Source organism: Bufo bufo, chromosome 1 (genome assembly GCF_905171765.1).
Source record: "Bufo bufo chromosome 1, aBufBuf1.1, whole genome shotgun sequence".
Lineage (NCBI taxonomy): Eukaryota > Metazoa > Chordata > Amphibia > Anura > Bufonidae > Bufo > Bufo bufo.
This window is the reverse complement of record NC_053389.1, coordinates 453520855-453541374: the sequence shown is the minus strand read 5'-3', so window position 1 is coordinate 453541374 and position 20520 is coordinate 453520855. Positions and strand designations below refer to the sequence as shown.

Here is a 20520-nt window from a genome sequence, read left to right as displayed (position 1 = left end):
ACCTCATCCATTTGTGTACAAAGAGGCCGTCGCTGCCATTTTGATTGAAGATACTGCACACAATCTTGCATGGCACGCCTGACCAGCGTGATTACATCATCACGTCCCTGTGCAAGATTTCATGCGGTGTCTTCAATTAAGTTGGCCGCGAAGGCCTCTACGTAGACAAATGGATAAGGTGAGTATTTTTTTAATTTTTACCTTGATTAACCCCTGAATGGCCTAAATAGTAGCCTCAGATGCCGCGATCAGCGATGAATGCGGCATATGAAGGGTTCAATGATGGGGGAGGCGCAATTGCCGTTTTGTCATTAATTGAATTTCTTTGTGAAGTTCGGCAAAGCAGGCAAATCTAATTTCTCAGCTCTACTTATTTCCAACACTTTTCTTAGTAAATTTTAAAAGTAGTTTTCTGCATAACCCAAACCCAAGAAGATGAAATGCAAAGATTTATTCTGTGGGGGTCCTCCCTCTAGAGAACTATTTTCGCTATGGTCACTGGTGATTTTCTGTCCCTGACAAACAAACTAGTGACATTGAAAGATCAAACCTAAAACGTACTGTTTCCATAATTTATACCCATTTGCTGATAAGCACAGTGTTCACTAAAACTATAGAGCAAGGACCCCACACACAGCAGCCCAAGTCTTATCTTTCATGATCATATGAATATAATATTAAATATGGGTAAAGTTTAGTTATCATTTGATTAGAAACTATAACTATGAATAAAATAATGTAAAATATAAAACATTAAACAATAGTTAAAAAAAATACCTTTCACTTGGTTGGACCATTTCAGTTTTGATGGTGTTTTCAGCTTTCAAGGAAATGATATATCCATCAAACAGACCAGAAGTCAGTTGCCAGTTGACGATTATTGATGTTGTATCCGTTGTGTAGTTTACATATGTTACTGAACTGGGAGCTTATAACAAAAGCAATTAATGTGATTATAGTGTGAATACATAACCAAAACTATTACAAGGGATCTGTCACAAGGAAATACACTGATAAACCAGGCACAATGTCTTGTAGGGCTAACTCATCTGAATGTAACAATACCTTGCATTTAGTGATCCATTGCTTCATTCTGGAGAAAAACTTCTTATATCCATAAGACAATGAGCAGTTAAGTGCACCAAGGGCGGGTCTCAGCCACTCGATCCACCTTTGCTTGATTCACAGGGCTAAGGAAAACAATGGATTGGCTGTCAGAGGAAGCAGGAGGAGCAAGGGTGTAGAGAGTGGCTTGGGTCCACCCTCGGTGCACTTAACTGCTAATTTGCATATGGATTAAAAGCACTTTTTCTCCAGAATGAAGCAACAGATCGCCAAGTAAAAGGTATCATTACATTCAGCGGAGATAGCCCTACAAGGCACTGTTGCTGGTTTAACAGTTAATTGCCTGGTAACAGACCTTTTTTAACTCAAGTCAATGGGAAATTAATGGAATATAAATAATTTACTAAATGCTTATTTTATATTAGAAATCTCGGTAATTCTAATTACCAAGCACAGTATTGAAATAACTTGATCCAGGCAATTTACTTAACTGCACCAACATGTCCATGCCCTTCCATTATACATTTCATTAAAGGCCACTAATAGGAGCATTTGTTATTCGGGTAAATAGTCCATTAATGAGCAAACCCTATTATATGCAATGCTTTTATGGTGAGACACTTACTTGTTTGAATTTGTAATGTAACGGGCACACTATCTCTAAAGAACTGTTTCTCTGTGGATACTGAGAAAGTGTAGGTTGTGCCAGGCGTTAACTGCGTAAACACTGCTGACTTTTGGGTGACTTTTTGCACCTGAAATTAGACAGTATTAAAACTATTGTTAATTAGAATTATGGTGTTTGTCACATTCTTTCAGTCTTTATTAGTAAAAATGACAGCACAATATTTTCCTACCATATTTACAAAATAAAAGGGTTCTCTGATCTCATAATGATTTTTTATTTTTTTTTATCTGTCCAAGGTACTCCAGACACTGTATATATTTGCCTCATATACATGTTTTTCCTGTTTTGGGCATCACTGCATCCTGGCAGGAAATTCACATGGCTTACTTTATTTTTGCATCAGCTTCCTGCTGGGCTTGCTACCCAAACCCAGCATTCTTTGCTCTCTAAAGTTTTCCAGGACTTCCTCTGCCTAACTAACATGGAGGGGAGGTGTAGGACATGGGATTACTGCAGATGGGACAGTGTGACATTACAGAACAAGAATGATGGGTTTGGTTAGTAAACCCAACAGGAAGCTGATGAAAACAGGAAATAAGCCACATAAACATCCTGCCAGGATGATGTGATGCCGAAAACAGAGGAAGGAATGTGCTTACATGAAGAACAGGCATATGGGGCAAACATATGCAGTGTTGGGGTAATCTAGGGATAAAAATCATTTTTATTATGGGTCCGGAGAACCACTTTAACAAAACTGCAATCGAAGTGTTGCAGAACTGCAGTCTGTGAGCATACATTTAGGTTTTGCTTGGCCTGAACATGTATAATAAATTGAATTTATTAATCATTCATAACCACTGCTTATCTGAGTTGTCCGGGTTCTAGATATTGATGACCAATCCTTTTAAAAATACTAAGGAAACTGAAAATAGAAAGTAACCCAAAAGGGAAAGTAGATTGTGAAGGTGACATTGTTAAAGGGAATCTGTCTCCACAATCGTAGACTAGTATATGCAGTAATACATCAGTAGTACTACAGATAAAGAGTCAGATTGCATTTTTTTAATTTTCCTACTGCCCCCATCCCCCCGCTGTTAACTCTCAAAGCTGTGCTGAAATACATTTTCTGAACATGCATGCGCACAGTAGTCCTCTCCATTATGTTAGCACAGCACATCAGTCTGGACTGTATATATCAGTGTAGTTTTAATTGCACACAGCAGGGGAATGGGGGGGCAGTAGTAAAATGAAAAATGTGGTTTCCTCTGCAGTACTATGTATGTATTACTGCAGAAAAGGGCTCATGCACACAGCCGCTGCCCGGCCGTGGCCGTATTGCGGGCCGCATACAGGGGGTCCGCAATACACAGACACCCCCCGTGTGTATCCCGTATCATAAAAATAATAATTATGCACACTCTGCGCTAACCCCTGAAGACGCCGGTCACGGCGAAACATGTCGGGGGGCAGCGTGAGGCTTCAATTTTAATACAGTGCATGTTGCAGCCCTAATCAGCACAAGGGGAATTCAAACACTGAACTCACACTATACTGGCAGCGCGCAGCCAGCCAAGTAGTAGTGATTTGAACCCTGCACCAAGAAAGGTGGCAGTGTAAAACCCTATAGCAAATTGAATAGATGAGTAAGGACTGCGATGCACTGGAATTTTAATATCTAGTTAAGTTAGAAGTAATACTATTAGAAGCATATCAATAAAAGTTAAGTATTAGGTATATGAGTAGGTGCTGGATTAATAGGTGTAAATCAGTCCTTAGGACATTAGTAATTATTATTTTTGTGTAAAAACACTGCATCCAGTACTAAGGGAAAGTTTAGTTTTGTTATCCCGTATCATGGATCGCGGACCCATTCACTTGAATGGGTCCGCAATCCGATAGATGTGGAATGGAGACACGGATCGGAAGCCCACGGAAACACTACGGTTTTGCTGTGCGGACCGTCGGATGCGGATCGCGGACCCCATTCAAGTGAATGGGTCGGCGATCTGCATGCGGCTGCCCCATGGTCGGTGTCTATGCATTGCGGACAGCAATTTGCTGTCCGCAGCATGGGCCCGGCCATCACACGGTCGTGCATGAGCCCTAATAGTACAGAATCGTCGTGACAGATTCCCTTTAACTGAAAATCACAGTAAAATACCATAACAGTCTAATAGCTCAAACTGTAAGGCCATGTACTATATCTGGGAAATAAGCTCATGTTATTACTGTGCAACCTCAAATGCACAGAAATATATTCCAGCAAGTACGGTATTAGTAAAGAAAAATAAAAAATAAACTGACATTGCTTTGGAATATCGGTGGAACAAGAAAGGAAGTAGAGAAATACCATTAAAACAAACCTGCCATTCATATATAGTTGCAAAGAAGAGTGAACCCTTTGAATTACCTGGATTTTTGCATTGATTACCTAAACAATGTGGTCCGATTATTATTAAAGAGGACCAGTCACCTCTCCGGACAAGTCTGTTTCATTAAACACGATTATTCCTCATGTAGTAACAAGTCTGGAGCATCTTTTCATATAGCTCCTATCCTAGCAATCATGTGATCGCTGGTGTTTGGGTAACTGCATGACCTGCTGGGTCTTAGTAGATCCAGATCAACTCTGCAGTGAGGCCGAACTACCTTGAACAATCTCTGGGGGATGCATTACCCCTCAAACTACTGCTAATATGTCAGCCCCAGTAACAGGAGAAATCAGCAATAATAAGTGTGATTAATTGAAACCGAATGGTATTATATGAATGTATAAAATAAAGATAAAATAATAATAAAAATGTCACCACTAGCCCAATCTGCAATTTCTAACACTGCTCATAGCGAATGTGACACATAAATTAGGAAGACATAAATTTCAAGTGATGGTTGATTTTTCATTTTGACCGGAGTGGTCCAATAACCAGATGGTTTTCAAAGACAAATGTACCAAAAAATGTAAAATGCTTTTGGTCAGGAACCGGGGTAAATGGTCTGGTCTTGCAGTTTTAATGAATCTGCACATGAGTATTGAAGAAAAAACGTTGTGGCACTCTGTTGGTGGTACACTACTGGAAGTCGGGTTCCCTTTATCCATTGGCAGAGGTTCTCTGCGATTCCTACACAATGCCCGCTATCCGTGCAGTCTTTCTAGCGGTACCAGTCTGATGAAGGCCGGATTGTGGCCGAAATGTCACGTATATGATATGCCGCATTTCTGATAAAATGAAATCTATTACACCGCACAAACTGGAGTTAATATTTTTATTTTTGCAAATGAGTAGAAAGTATGCAAATGAGCTCTTAACCAGCTCTGCCTCTAATGCCACCAGATTTAAGAAGGCTATCCTATAAGTCAATGCTCAACCCTTCAAATAGGCCTTGAGACATGACTTGGATAATAAATAAGTCAGCACCTCATCTGCAGACAGCTCATCAGTGCAGAGCAGAGACTACTGGTTTAACTGGCTGAGAGGCCTAGGTCGGGATTTGGGGGGTACTATATCTCCTCATGGAGAGTGCCTTAATAAGCGTGAGGAGTCCTATAGGCTAGGCAATGCTCCTCTGAAATTCTGGGAAGAAAGGGTTGCAAATGAGCTCTTGGCAACCTCTGCCTCTGATGCCACCATTATTGTTGAGCGAAGCGAGCTTCGGATGCTTCATCCAAAGTCACTTTGTTCAAAACTTCGGAATAATGCTATACGGAGATCCGTCTCCTTACAGTATTAGAATGTATGGGCTCTGATGATCCAAAGTAAGTTATTTGCAAAGTCGAGCGTGACTTCGTTGAACAACTTCGGTAGTTGATTTTTAAAGTGGAAAACCACTTTAAAACTTGAAACCGAACTCGGCTTCAGGTCCAACTAGTACCTCAGGACGGAAGTCGAGTTCGGTTTCAAGTTTTAAAGTGGTTTTCCTCTTTAAAAATCAACTACCGAAGTTGTTCAACGAAGTCACGCTTAACTTAGTGAATAATTGACTTCGGCTCATTGGAGCTTATATATTCTAATACTGTACGGAGACGGATCTCCGTACAGTATTACTCTGAAGTTATGAACGAATCGACTTCGGATGAAGCATCAGAAGCTCGCTTCACTCAACACTAGCCACCATCATGCTGATTAAGGCACTCTCCATAAGAAAATATAGGGTCACTAGTTGGGGGGTGGGAGGGTGTCCCAGCACAGTCTGACACTGACCAATGCTTGCTGCCTGTGTGAGACTGTGCAAGGACACCCCCCAATTGGTAACATTCAGATTCATTAATAAACTTTCAGTGGCAATAACCAGGAATGAAGCAACATGTATTTATATAAGATCCAAAATTAATAAATGAACATAGTTACTAAAACAGGCATGTCAGGAGTAGTGTTGATCATGAATATTCGAATTGCGAATTTTAATCGCGAATATCAGCACTTCGCGAATATTTAGAATATCGCTAAATATATTCGTAATTGCGAATATTCAAATTTTTTTTTTTTTAAAGTTCATGCAAATATTGTATGCGCATATTTTATGCGCATATTTTATGCGAATTTTCGCAATCAAGAAAATAATGCCTGGAGATAATGAATTTGCGAATTCTTGAATATATGGCGAATATTCGCCCAAATATTTGCAAAATATCGCAAATTTGAATATTGCCCCTGCCGCTCATCACTAGTCAGGAGAGTCACAATCTGAAGCACAATGAAAACGCACACGCAGTTGATGAAAAAAAAAGTCTGGTATAAGGTTAAAACACTAGTGCAGTGCAAAAACTATCCAGGATGTAATGGGATATGATCGAGACTGCAGCGTACAAAATACTGATGAACATCAACTCACACTCCTTCCATCTGTGAGGGGTGGATGTATAGTATTCTGCACACAGATATTTATGCACACAGATATAGCTTATATAAGGTGCCAGTCACACAGTTAGGTGTGGAGCTCCATGCCAGCTAACATCCTACTGGTTACTCCCATACTATTAGACTATTAGATCAGATGGGCTGATCCAGCAACCCACAGGTACTGATACCCCCAAATTAATGTCTTGCAGTTGTAGTGTTCATTATTGAGCACATGGATTAAACATCCACAGTACAGGGAGAGAAAGTAAGTGAACCCTTGAATGTAATAACTGTAGATCTGCTGTTCATTGTGACAACACATTGCCATATAGGCTGGCTGCTTGTGTTGTGTGTGCTGGCCGTGGACTTCTGTGGGAGTATGTGAACTGTTCCCTGTGACCTGTATGCTCCCTCTGTTTGTTAATGTTAGGGGTAATGTTTTCCTGGTCCATGTGTCTGAACATCAGGTGGTCAGATGTCCTAATCTCTCTGCTATTTAGACCTGTGACGCTGTATGCCTGGGAGATCAGTCTGTCTCTAAGACAGCTGGGGGGGGGGGGGGGAAGGAAAGGAAACGGAAAACTGGCTTAGTTGCCCATAGCAACCAATCAGATTCCACCTTTCATTTTCCAAAGAAGCTCTAAAAAATAAAAGGTATAATCTGATTGGTTGCTATGGGCAACTAAGCCAGTTTTCCTTTACACCAGTTTAGATAAATCTGCCTGCTATCCTGACCAGAGAGTTTGTGACTTAAACCCTGACTCTTGGGGTCAGCCTGATTGTTCATCAATGTCTTTGTTATGTCTTTGGTTATTTTCTGTTCTTCCTGTAAACGCTATGCTTCCTGTGTGTATTCTGATCCATATGGGATTAGTATGCTCAGGTTCCGGTTGTGAAAACAAATCTCTGCAGTTCTTAATGTGGGTGCTAGGACTATGTCCTTGCATTTAGCAAGTATAGGAACTGTTGAACAGTGTTGTTTAGGACAGATCGTCCAAGCAGGTAGGGACAGTGGTCAGGTGAGATTAGGACTGCACTGTTTCTTACCTTTATGTCCAGTTTGATTCTGATTATGTTTTTGTCTTGTACCCTTTGCTGAATAAATCGTTCGTTTTTGCCTATTCTGTGTCCTGAGGTCTTGTATAAATATGTTTGGGATATGTTTAGTGGTTCTGCAGAATCCCTGAATGTGACACCAAATCCTTACTGCAGCTGCAAAAATATTTACACAGTGCTGAAGATGAATATTGGACCACTACTGCTTGTAAATGTGTTTCCGTTCATCATTATTTCTGGAATGCCTTGCAAAACCCTCTTCAGGTCATGCCACAGCATCTTAATAAGGTTCAGGTCCGGACTCTAACTCTAACTTGGTCATTCCAAAACACAAATCTTTCTTTTTAACCATTCTTCAGTTGATTTACTTTCATTGTCTTGTTCCATCAACCAACATTTCTTCAGCTTTAGGTCATGGACTGCTGCCCTGTAAAATGTTTAGAATTCTCCTGTAAAATGTTAAGAATTTTTTGCTCCCTCAACAATTGCAAGGCATCCAAAGCCCCAATATAGCAAACCAGCCCCAAATCATGAGGCTCTGTCCCCACGTTTCATAGTTGGGGTGAGTTCTTTGGCCTCCAACCATAGTGTTGTTCATTTGTACTGAAAAGTTCTATGTTTTTCTTATATGTCCATATAACTTTTCCCAGAAGCACTGTGGAACATTCAGGAGCAAACTTCAGATGAGGAAGCAGCTCCTTTGCGGTGTCCTTGTATGAAAACCATTCTTGTTTAGTATTTTTCTAATAGAAGACACATGAACAGAATTTTTGTTTGTGGAGTCTTCTATAAGTCTTTTGCTGTTAACCTTGTTTTTTCTCACCTTGTTTTTTTGAAGTGATCTTATCAGGATTGCCCACTCCTAGGAAGACTAGCAACAGTCATGACTTCTCACCATTTGTAGATAATTTATCTACCTGGGGATTGATCATAGGCGTGCGCAGCCTATTGCATTAGGGTGTGCACCCTAAAGCGCAAACACACACACACTGCGTGCGTGTATGTATGTGTATATATATATATATATATATATATATATATTTATATATATATTTATATATTTATGCCATTAGCCCCCATTATCAGCCCTTATGCCTCATTAGCCCCCATTATGCCTCTCATTAGCCCCTATCATGCCTCATTAGCCCCATTATGCCTCATTAGCCCCCATTATGACTCATTAGCCCCTATTATGCCTCATTAGCCCCGTCATCACCCCTTATGCCTCATTAGCCCCCATCATCAGCCCTTATGCATCATTAGCCCCCATTATCAGCCCTTATGCCTCATTAGTCTCCATTATGCCTCTCATTAGCCCCCATTATGCCTCTCATTAGCCCCAATTATACCTCTCATTAGCCCCATTATACCTCTCATTAGCCCCCATTATGCCTCTCATTAGCGCCATTGTGCCTCTCATTAGCCGCTATTGTGCCTCTCATTAGCCCCCATTATGCCTCATTAGCCCTATATGCCTCATTAGCCCCCATTATGCCTCATTAGCCCCCAAATGCCTCATTATCCCCCATTATGCCTCTCATTAGCCTCCATTATGCCCCCAGCAGCCTCATTTTTTATAAAATAAAATAGCACTTACCTCTCTGCTCCTGTACGCCGCCGCTCCTGTCTGCCCGCGATCCTCTTCCTCCTGCTGTCGGCTGTGCTCTGAACTGACGAGCACAGCGTGGCATTACAAAGCGCCTCACGCTGTGCGCAGCCCTGCACAGCCGACAGCCGAGGATCAGGAAGCAGTAAGTACATAGCTACTAATGGAAGGGCTTCATTAGTATTCGCCGGCCAGCAGGCTTGATTAGGGTGTGCCCAGGCACACCCCCGACACACCCTGTGTGCATGCCTATGGGATTGATGTACACCCAGGTCTTTAGCAATGCTTTTGAAACCTTTTTTTTTTAGCTAAATGCCTCTCTAAAAACATGTCTTATGAGGTATTTTCTGAAAGCTGTTTGCCTCAAGGCATTAATCACACTAACCAATTTTTTTTGTGAACAGATTTTTCAGTAACAGGCTCTGTGTGCCTTTATTTAATGGGCAAAGAACTTGTGAAACTCACATTTTCAATTTCATCTCCCTCACATGACCGTATTTTTGCTCCACATTCGATCCACAATTTTGCAGATCAGATGCGGACCCATTCATTTCAAGGTGCACCTTGTGCTGTCCACATCCGCCTGTATGTTCCATGGCCCTGCAAAAAAGATAGAACATGTCCTATTCATGTCCGTTTTGCAGACAAGAATAGGCATTTCTATGATCGGACGGTCCGATCAGCAAAATACTGAACACACACAGTCAGTTTCCGTGTTTTGCAGATCCACAATTTTCAGTCCGCAAAAACAGATATGGTCATGTGAATGCACCCTAACTGGAATACGTTGTGCCTATTAGGTCATAGTGATGTTGTGAAAGGGCTTCTCCAGGAATTAAGAAAATGAAAATGCGTAAACATTACTTTATTATAAATAAATTCACATATACCTTTCGTTAGTTATAATGGCTCGTTTTGTCTCGGGAGCAATCATTAGGAGAACTAAAATGGCCGCCGTCCTATTAGTACACACATAACCTGTAGAGATGAGCGAATCAAAGTTGGCGAAGTGGAATTCAATCCAAATTTCCGTAAAAATCAGATTCGCCCCAAATCCGAATTTTCTCACGCTTTGTGGTAACGAATTGCATTTTTTTCCTAAAATGGCTGCTGCACATGTTAGGACATGGAGCAAGGAACTCTGGGAACGAGGTATCACCCACAATGCCATGCACGCAGCCAATCAGCAGCCAGCCCTGTGATGTCACAGCCCTATAAATAGCCTCAGCCATCTTCCAGTGTAGGGAGAGAAGTCAGCAGGCAATAGGGACAGTGCTAGGAAAGACTTTAATACTTTTATTTTGCTATATAGAAGTTCAGGGAAAGGATAGGGAAGAATCATTCCACAGTATTGAAGCAGAACATGGTTCAGTATAGGAGTTTACAGCCTGGGTAATAGGAACAATCCTATTACACCTTGCTGCACTGACTGCAGATCCAATTTGCCATTATACAACTCTGTAATTCCAGCAAACTGTTCTTGATACGGGGAGGGACAACAACACACAAAGGAACGAGACACAACTTCTGTAGAGAGATGGATGAGCAGGAACACCAGAGAGGACAATACACCTCTTCCAAAACCAAAAAAACAAATGAAGCTATCAACCGCATAGCCAGATAGGTGAGGTCAGACTATATAGGGGAGGTGTAATGACCACTATGCTACACCTGAAACATTGGGTGTGGTCATTAACAACAACAACACTGAAGCAAGACAGAATGTTATATCCCTTCACGTGTAGCCAGTCTCTTCGGTCTTCTGACATCTGTCACGGGAGGGACCGTGACAGTACCCCCTTCCCCTTTCTACGGGTGACCTCCTGGCACCCAGGACCGACCTTAACAGGATGAGCTCTGTGAAAGGCTTTCACTAGACGATTAGTATTAACATTGGTCGCTGGAACCTACATCCTCTACTCTGGTCTGTAACCCTTACAGTGAATGAGATACTGGAAGGATTTACAGAGAACTCGCGAGTCTACAATCCTGTTGATCTGAAATTCTAAAGTACCGTCCTCCATGACAGGAGCGGGAGGTAAGGAGGACGGCTCAACAGGTTCGACACATTTCTTCAACAATGACTTATGAAATACATTATGAATTTTCAAAGCCTGAGGAAGTTCAAGACAGAAGGCTACATGGTTAATAATGGCAGTGATCTTAAATGGACCAATAAATCTTGGGCCCAACTTCCAAGAAGGTACCTTAAGCTTAATTTTTCTTGTGGATAGGCACACAGAATCACCCACTTTCAGGTCCGGACTATTCATATGTCTCCTGTCAGCCACACGTTTATACCCTTTGCCCATCTTTTTCAGACAAAGAAGAGGAAAATCGTTCCTCCTCAGGAATACCGTAAGTTTGAGAACCTGAAAATGTGCCAAACTGCTGATGGAACCCATATGCCCCAAAAAACGGCGACTTATCAGTTGACTCTTGTCAACGGTTATTAATGGAAAATTCAGCTGATGACAAAAATGAAGACCACTCCTCCTGGTTCTCCGAAACAAAACATCTCAAGTCAGTATCCAGATTCTGATTAGTGCGCTCAGTCTGTCCGTTCCACTGAGGATGAAAAGCCGAAGAGAAGGACAATTGTACCCCCAGTCGAGTACAGAACGCTTTACAGAATCTGGAAACAAACTGAGTCCCCTGATCAGACACCACATCAGAGGGAATGCCATGTAGTTTCACGATGTTATCGACAAACACCTGTGCAAGAGTTTTTGCATTAGGTAGAGCTGATAATGCTATAAAGTGCGCCATTTTACTAAAATGATCAACTACCATCAGAATCACGTTTTTTCCAGAAGAACTCGGTAAATCCGTGATAAAATCCATGGACAAATGAGTCCAAGGTCTGGATGGGATGGGTAACGGAAGAAGAGATCCAGAAGGCCAAGTATGTGTCACCTTAGCACGTGCACAGGTACTACAGGCTGACACATAGTCCTCAATACACTTACGCAACGCCTGTCACCAAAATCTACGAGAGATGAGATCGACAGTGTCCAGCAAGCACCGTACAGGGATGTTCCTTGAATACCTTGTGACGTAATTCAGAACGAACAAACAACTTCCCCGGAGGACAAGAGTCCAGTGCATCTTCCTGGACCTCTGACACCTTTGCCTCAAGGTCAGGATATAGGGTGGATATAACTACCTCTTCAGACAAAATAGGACTAGGATCTTTAGAATCACCCCCCAGGAAAGCTGCGCGACAAAGCATCCACCTTGACGTTCTTAACCCCAGGGCAGTAGGTGACAATGAAGTTAAATCTTGTGAAAAACAACGACCATCTGGCCTGCCTTGGGTTTAGTCGTTTGGCTAACTCTAGGTAAGCCAAGTTTTTTGATCAGTAATCACCGTAATAGGATGAATTGCTCCTTCCAACCAATGATGCCATTCCTCAAAAGTCAACTTAATGTCCAGCAACTCTCTATTACCCACATCATAATTTTTTTCAGCAGCCGAGAGTATTTTTGAGAAGAAAGCACATGGGCGCCATTTACTAGGTGAAGGACCCTGCGACAAAAATGCTCCTACCCCCACCTCGGATGCGTCAACTTCTACAATGAATGGGTGTGACACGTTCGGTTGCACCAGAATAGGGGCCAAATCAAAACATTCCTTCACCGCTGAAAAGGCTTTTAATGCCGCATCAGACCAGACAGAGATATCAGAACCCTTCCTAGTCATGTCTGTTAAAGGTTTAACCACAGTCGAATAATTCAAGATGAATTTACGGTAGTAGTTGGTGAACCCCAAAAACTGCATAAGCGCCTTCAGATTTTCAGGTCGATCCCAGTCCAACACAGCACGGACCTTCTCTGGATCCATACGAAAACCTGAGGATGAGAGCAGGTAACCCAGGAAATGCACCTCCTGAACAGCAAATACACACTTTTCCATCTTAGCATACAACTTATTCTTTCTTAGGATCTGTAACACCTGTCTAACGTGATCCTGATGAGTCTCCATGTCAGGAGAATAAATTAGTATGTCATCCAGATATACAACAACAAACGTCCCCACCTGATGATGAAAGATTTCATTGACAAAGTGTTGAAAAACCACAGGAGCATTGGTTAACCCAAAAGGCATGACCAGATTCTCCAAATGACCCTCAGGGGTATTAAAAGCCGTCTTCCATTCGTCCCCCTCCTTGATCCTTACCAGATTATATGCCCCCTCAGATCCAATTTGGCACCAACAATCTGATTAAACAAATCCGTAATTAAAGGAAGGGGTAAGAATCACGGACAGTAATACGATTGAGCTCACGGAATTCCAGACATGGCTTAAGAGTACCATACTTTTTCTTTACAAAGAAAAACCCAGCAGCCACAGGGGATTTGGACGGTCTAATATGTCCCTTAGCCAAACTCTCAGCTATATACACTCGCATGGCCACTCTTTCGGGTTCCGAAAGATTATACAACCGAGACTTGGGCAGTTTAGCTCCGGGAATAAGATTGACGGAACAATCATACTCCCAATGCAGAGGTAACTCCTGGTTACCACTCTCAGAAAATACATCCGAAAATTCGGAAATGAACGACGGTACAGCTTTAGTGATCTCAACGATGTATTAAGACAGTTGTCTATGCAAAAATCACTCCAATCAAGAATCTGTCTATCCAATCAATGGTAGGATTATGTTTGCTTAAGGCCTCATGCACACAGACGTTTTTTTTGCTGTCCACAAAACGGATTTCCGTTGTTCCGTGATCTGTGACCGTTTTTTCGTCCGTGGGTCTTCCTTGATTTTTGGAGGATCCACGGATATGAAAGAAAAGTCGTTTTGGTGTCCGCCTGGCCGTGCGGAGCCAAACGGATCCGTCCTGACTTACAATGCAAGTCAATAGGGACGGATCCGTTTGACGTTGACACAATATGGTGCAATTGCAAACGTTTCAGTCCCCATTGACTTTCAATGTAAAGTCAGGAGTCCCTATTATACCATCGGAGTTTTCTCCAATCCGATGGTATATTTTAACTTGAAGCGTCCCCATCACCATGGGAACGCCTCTATGTTACAATATACCATCAGATTTGAGTTAGATCGTGAAACTCAGATCCGACAGTATATTCTAACACAGAGGCGTTCCCATGGTGATGGGGACGCTTCAGGTTAGAATATACTAAAAGAACTGTGTACATGACTGCCCCCTGCTTCCTGGCAGGTGCTGCCAGGCAGCAGGGGGCAGACCTCCCCTCCCCCCCCCCCCCGTATTTAACTCATTGGTGGCCAGTGCGGCCGGCCCCCCCTCCCTCCCTTGTTTTTAACACATTCGTGGCCAGTGCGGCCGGCCCCCGCTCCCTCCCTTCCTTGTGTTTAACACATTGTTTGCCAGTGTGGCCGGCCCCCCCTCCTTCCCTCCCTTGTGATTAACACATTGGTGGCCAGTGCGGCCGCCCCCCCCCCTAATTAAAATGACCGACCCCCCATCATTGGTGGCAGCGGAGAGTTCCGATCGGAGTCCCAGTTTAATCGCTGGGACTCCAATCAGAAACCATGGCAACCAGGATGCTACTGCAGTCCTGGCTGCCATGGTTACTTAGCAATTTTAGAAGCATTATACTTACCTGCGATGTCTGTGACCGGGCGGGCGCTCCTCCTACTGGTAAGTGAAATGTCTGTGCTATAAGTATATTCTAACCTGAAGCGTCCCCATCACCATGGGAACGCCTCTATGTTAGAATATACCATCAGATTTGAGTTAGATCGTGAAACTCAGATCCGACAGTATATTCTAACACAGAGGCGTTCCCATGGTGATGGGGACGCTTCAGGTTAGAATATACTAAAAGAACTGTGTACATGACTGCCCCCTGCTGCCTGGAAGGTGCTGCCAGGCAGCAGGGGGCAGACCCCCCTCCCTCCTTTCCCCCCGTATTTAACTCATTGGTGGCCAGTGTGGCCCCCCCTCCCTCCCCTGTATTTAACTCATTGGTGGCCAGTGCGGCCGGCCCCCCCTCCCTCCCTTGTTTTTAACACATTGGTGGCCAGTGCGGCCGGTCCCCGCTCCCTCCCTTCCTTGTATTTAACACATTGGTGGCCAGTGCGGCCGGCCCCCCCTCCTTCCCTCCCTTGTATTTAACACATTGGTGGCCAGTGCGGCTGTCCCCCCCTAATTAAAATGACCGACCCCCCATCATTGGTGGAAGTGGAGAGTTCCGATCGGAGTCCCAGTTTAATCGCTGGGACTCCGATCAGAAACCATGGCAACCAGGACGCTACTGCAGTCCTGGCTGCCATGGTTACTTAGCAATTTTAGAAGCATTATACTTACCTGCGATGTCTGTGACCGGGCGGGCGCTCCTCCTACTGGTAAGTGAAAGGTCTGTGCTATAAGTATATTCTAACCTGAAGCGTCCCCATCACCATGGGAACGCCTCTGTGTTAGAATATACTGTCGGATCTGAGTTTTCACGAAGTGAAAAATCAGATCTAAAAAGCTTTTATGCAGACGGATCAGCGGATCCGTCTGTGTGAAAATAGCCTACGGACAAGGATGACGGACTAGGATAGCAATCTTGTGTGCATCCGTGTTTTTTCACGGACCCATTGACTTGAATGGGTCCGTGAACCGTTGTTCGTCAAAAAAATAGGACAGGTCATATTTTTTTGACGGACAGGAAACACGGATCACGGATGCGGCTGCAAAACGGTGCATTTTCCGATTTTTTTCATGAACCCATTGAAAGTCAATGGGTCCGCAAAAAAAAAACGGAAAACGGAACAACGGCCGCGGATGCACACAACGGTCGTGTGCATGAGGCCTAACTATGGTAAGCCCAAAACCAACGGAGCAGGCAGACCCTCCAACACAAAACACGAAATGGATTCCTGATGAAAATCACCCACTCTTAAACGGATGTCCTGCACCACCTGTGACAAGCATTTCTGGGTAACAGGTTCTGAGTCAATAGCAAACACAGAAATATTTTTTTGTAATGCACTAGTAGTCTACCCATGAATACGAACAAACTGACCATCAACCAGGTATATATATATATATATATATATATATATATATATATATTCTTGAAGTCTTGAAAAGTGCAGTAACCTACTACAGTAGGACACTATTATGGCATACATGTGGCCCATAGAGGGGCCTATGGTTACATCACAGTATATTTTTTTGATATTTTAGTTTGTTATACAATTATATGCTTTAAACCCTTCCCACCCAGCACCGCACATGTATGGTGCAGGGCGGGTCTTTAAAGATGGAGCCTGCTCACAATTTTTAAGCAGCAGACACCCGGGGCTAAAGTATGTGATCAACAATACATTTAACCCCCACAGATGCTGTGGTCAATCATGACCATGACATCTGGGAGTGCCAAAACCCTGAAGTATGCACTAGGGTCTATGAGAGAAGCAATCTGATGATTGCTTTTTAAAACTTTTTAAAAATATTTTAAAAATAAAAAAATATAAAAATTCAAATCACCCCCCATTTACCCAAAATCAAAATATATAAACAATAAAAAAGTAAACATCATGGCATCGCTCATATTATCAAAATCTAAAAAGATTTATCCCATTAGGCAAATGGTCCCTTCACCTTTAACAAAAAAAAAGTGATCAAAAAGTCATACACACCCCAAAATGGTATCAATGAGCCCTCACACAACTCCATACACATAACTACAAAACATTTATAGGGGTGGAAAAAAAAAATAATTGGCTATGAAACTAAAAAAAAATATTTCTTTTCAAGGTTTTTCTTTTCTTTACAGTATTAAAATGCAAGAAAAACTATACAAATGTGGTATCACTGTAATCGTACTGACCTGAAGAAAGAAAGTAACAGGTCAGTTTTACAACATAGGGAACACCATAAAAATGAAACAAATAAAACTATGGTGGAATTGTTTTTGTTTTTTCCAATTCCACCCCATTTGGAATACTTTTTCCAGATCCCCACTACATCGTATGCAATAATAAATGGTACCATTAGAAAGTACAACTTGTCCCACAAAAAAGAAAACAAAAAAAACAAGCCCTTATACAGCTATGTGAAAGTAAAAATAAAAAAGTTATGACCCTGGAAAGGGAGGGAGTGAAAAACAAAAATGCAAAAATGAAAAACTGTCCGGGGTGAAAGGATTGAAGGGGCTATAGATGTGATAGGAATGAAAATTAAATAGATGTTATTAAATCAGTGATGTTTTCTGTAGTCACCTTCATAACTAGTACATGCTGTCCTATTACACTATAATGTCATATTTTCACTTACCGTTATAGAGTTGGAGCAATTTTTGCAAATAATTTCATAATGGTGAAAGTTTCCATCAGCTCTATCCCAAATGACTTGTATAGAATGTTCAGCAACCTCACCTTCACGTACATTAGTTGGACTTGCTAAACCTATTAATCAAGGAAAGAGGAGTTATACATTTTCATATATTTTGTAATATGCAATATTCATTTGCAAAGTAATCTTTTTTTTTTTTTTTAGCCTTTCAGAGAGAAGTGCTGGTATCTGTAGTCTTTGACAAAAGCTAAATTCTGTCATTCCATGAAAAGTATGAGGATGAATGCAATCTTGCGACTAAGCACGAATTTCATGATAGCAGTGTATTCCAGATGGGGTACTATAGAACAGCAATACTCAAAAGATAATATACATTTATATTGGTGGTATGAAACATGGCTGCGTTCCCTCATGAACAGCATACCATGTGCCCATGGGTTGGTCTGGTATTTCAGCTCAGCTGTATTAATGTGATTGGAGCTCATCTGCAATACTACACAAATTGTGGACATTCATGGCACTGAGTTTGGACAATAGCAACTATGTTTTTCTAATCCTGGAAAACCTGTTAATATGATATAGGTTGTATAACCCATTAATATGATATATGTGCATAGATGTACTATACCCTGAAGTAAGCAATGGGCAGGGCTTCGTTTGACTCACCAGAGTAACATAACATAGTAACGTAGGCTAAAAAAAGACATCTGTCCATCCAGTTCAGCCTGTTATCCTGCAAGTTGATCCAGAGGAAGGCAAAAAACTTTGAGGTAGAAACCAATTTTTCTCATTTTAGAGGGAAAAAAGTCTTCCAGACTCCAAGCAGGCAACCAGAATAACTCCTTCGATCTACAACCCCTCTCTAGTAACTATAACCTGTAATATTATTACACATCAGAAATACATCCAGGCCCCTCTTGAACTCTTTTAGTGAATTCCCCATCACCACCTCCTCAGGCAGAGAGTTTCATAGTCTTACTGCTCTTGTGATTATGAAGGCTTACTCTCAATCTATATAGAATCTGTGTACATCCATCTTAGCTGAATGACGAGATCAACTCAGTGTACCCTGAGTCTGAGTTGATCCGTGTTCAACAAATGTTACAGGATGCCATGGGAAAAGTTAAAGCTCAAGTGAGCAATTGGGAGTTATACTTTCAGCAGGTGCTATACATATAGTCAGTAATATCAGAACTATAAATTGCCACCATAACTGTTACTTAGACTTGTTTTTCATATAAAAACACCATACTTACATGTCTTGACAGATGACAATCTGAAGGGAGCACTTAGCATGTCCTTACTTCTGGTGTGCACTATAAAACTATACTCAGTGCCTGGAACGAGCTGGTCAATGACGTATTTGCCATGTGCCATAAGTGGAAAAGAAATAGATCTGTTTTTGTACTTTGCATTTGATATTAATATACCATCAAATATTCCCACATTGGGCATCTGAACAAACAGTTCAACATCGTGTGTGTTCTGTTCAATCGGGACCGCAAGGGTAACTGGTTTAGGTCCTGTAATTAAAATACAGTTTGTACAGTTGAGAATTGCTGAGTTTATTAAACCGAGGTAGTTCCTTTATAGAATATCAGTCAAATCTGAGTAAGTGACTGTATAATAATGGATTCAAGTAATGTTTATGCTAGTGCTCTCCAAACCTTTTCCTTCATTGCCCGAAACCACTTGATAGAAACTCTTTATCACCCAGTATACATGTAATATTTTAAATATCGCCTAGTTCAGCTATGAAATTCTTCATGTGGATAGGTAATTTAGTTGTTATGCTTGATATTGTTATTAGTTTTATGAATAAACAGATGAAGGTCACCATAACTATTCCCCCCTAGTGTGAGACTTTAGCATGTTTTTCTGCCTGCTGCAGGATGTGTTCTAGTAATCATTGGACATTTAGTAATTTAATTGGGTTTTTAATTGTGTCTGGAAATAGCCGTTTCTGAGGTCATGTCCCAGAAGAAGTTGTGACTGTGAAACTCAAGATGGGCTGTACTTGGTATATACTACTGCATAGCTGTTTTTATGTGATATGCTTTTGAATCCTGGATATCTTGTAAGTAGAATTAAATTCTGGCATTTGAAAATTTGTTGCGCTTCACTGTAGGAGGAACTTCTCCTGTTTCACTGTGCTACAAGATTGTGGAGTTAAAGGTTACTAATTGTGCGCTCTAAATACGTTTGTACGCCATGTCTTTGTTTTAAGCATCCCTAAATATCTTAGCAGCCCAAAATTGTATGTTTTCACCATAATTAGTAACTTTATCAATTTTTGTCTTGAAGGGAACCTGTCATCAACTTTGTGCTGCCCATACTAACGGTAGCATAAAGTAGAGACAGGTGAGTTGATTTCAGAGGTCTTAAAAGTTAAAAGTAAGTGGTTGCCAAGAACCAACATCACAATCATTGCAGACTGGGCCTGGAAAAGAGTCACGGCCACCTGAGAAGAGTCATGGTCATTCATGAAGTCCTGCTCACCTGCTGATGACTGACAGTCTTCTCCCTAGTTTTCTCCCTTTCTCTCTAGGAGAGAACTGCCAATCATCAGCAGATGGGTGAGAGTGCAGATGATTATGGATAACCATGACTCTTCTCAGGTAGATCTGACTCTTTTCAAGGCCTGGGCTGTAATGATTATGATGCTGGTTCTCAGCAACCACTTACTTTTAGCTCATGAGTGACACCGCTGACATCAGCATTTCTGTCATTATTTTATACTGCCCTCAGTGAGGTTAGCATAAAGATGATGACAGGTTTCCTTTAATACTAAGTACATTTAGAGATCTTTGAATTTACTTTAGCACACATAGCGGTTTTTATATCAATTTAATGTCCTTGTTGTGATTAGGTAGTCATGGGTTTATGACTGTGGCATTACCCAGAGAAAGAATAGGTTTGAGTTATTTATCAAGTTTTGAAAGCGCTGTTTTATGTCATAATGAAAAAAATACAAATTTCTTCATCAGTTCAACTGTGTAAGAATGAGGAAAAAATCAAGCTAGCTATCTATCTATCTAGCTCTCTGA

General features: G+C 41.6%; 1 protein-coding gene across 3 annotated transcripts in view; it reads right to left on the bottom strand.

Annotated features, from left to right (window-relative positions):
* Window positions 1–20520, bottom strand: part of PTPRQ (protein tyrosine phosphatase receptor type Q) — a 538157-nt gene that overhangs the window by 452457 nt on the left and 65180 nt on the right. For all 3 annotated transcript variants that reach the window (XM_040408443.1, XM_040408453.1, XM_040408462.1), the window contains exons 11-14: window positions 18730–18996; window positions 17456–17586; window positions 1691–1820; window positions 778–928 (exon numbers count right to left, since the gene is read on the bottom strand). In XM_040408443.1, coding sequence (XP_040264377.1) covers window positions 778–928; window positions 1691–1820; window positions 17456–17586; window positions 18730–18996 — 679 coding nt within the window. The remainder of the gene's footprint in view (window positions 1–777; window positions 929–1690; window positions 1821–17455; window positions 17587–18729; window positions 18997–20520) is intronic.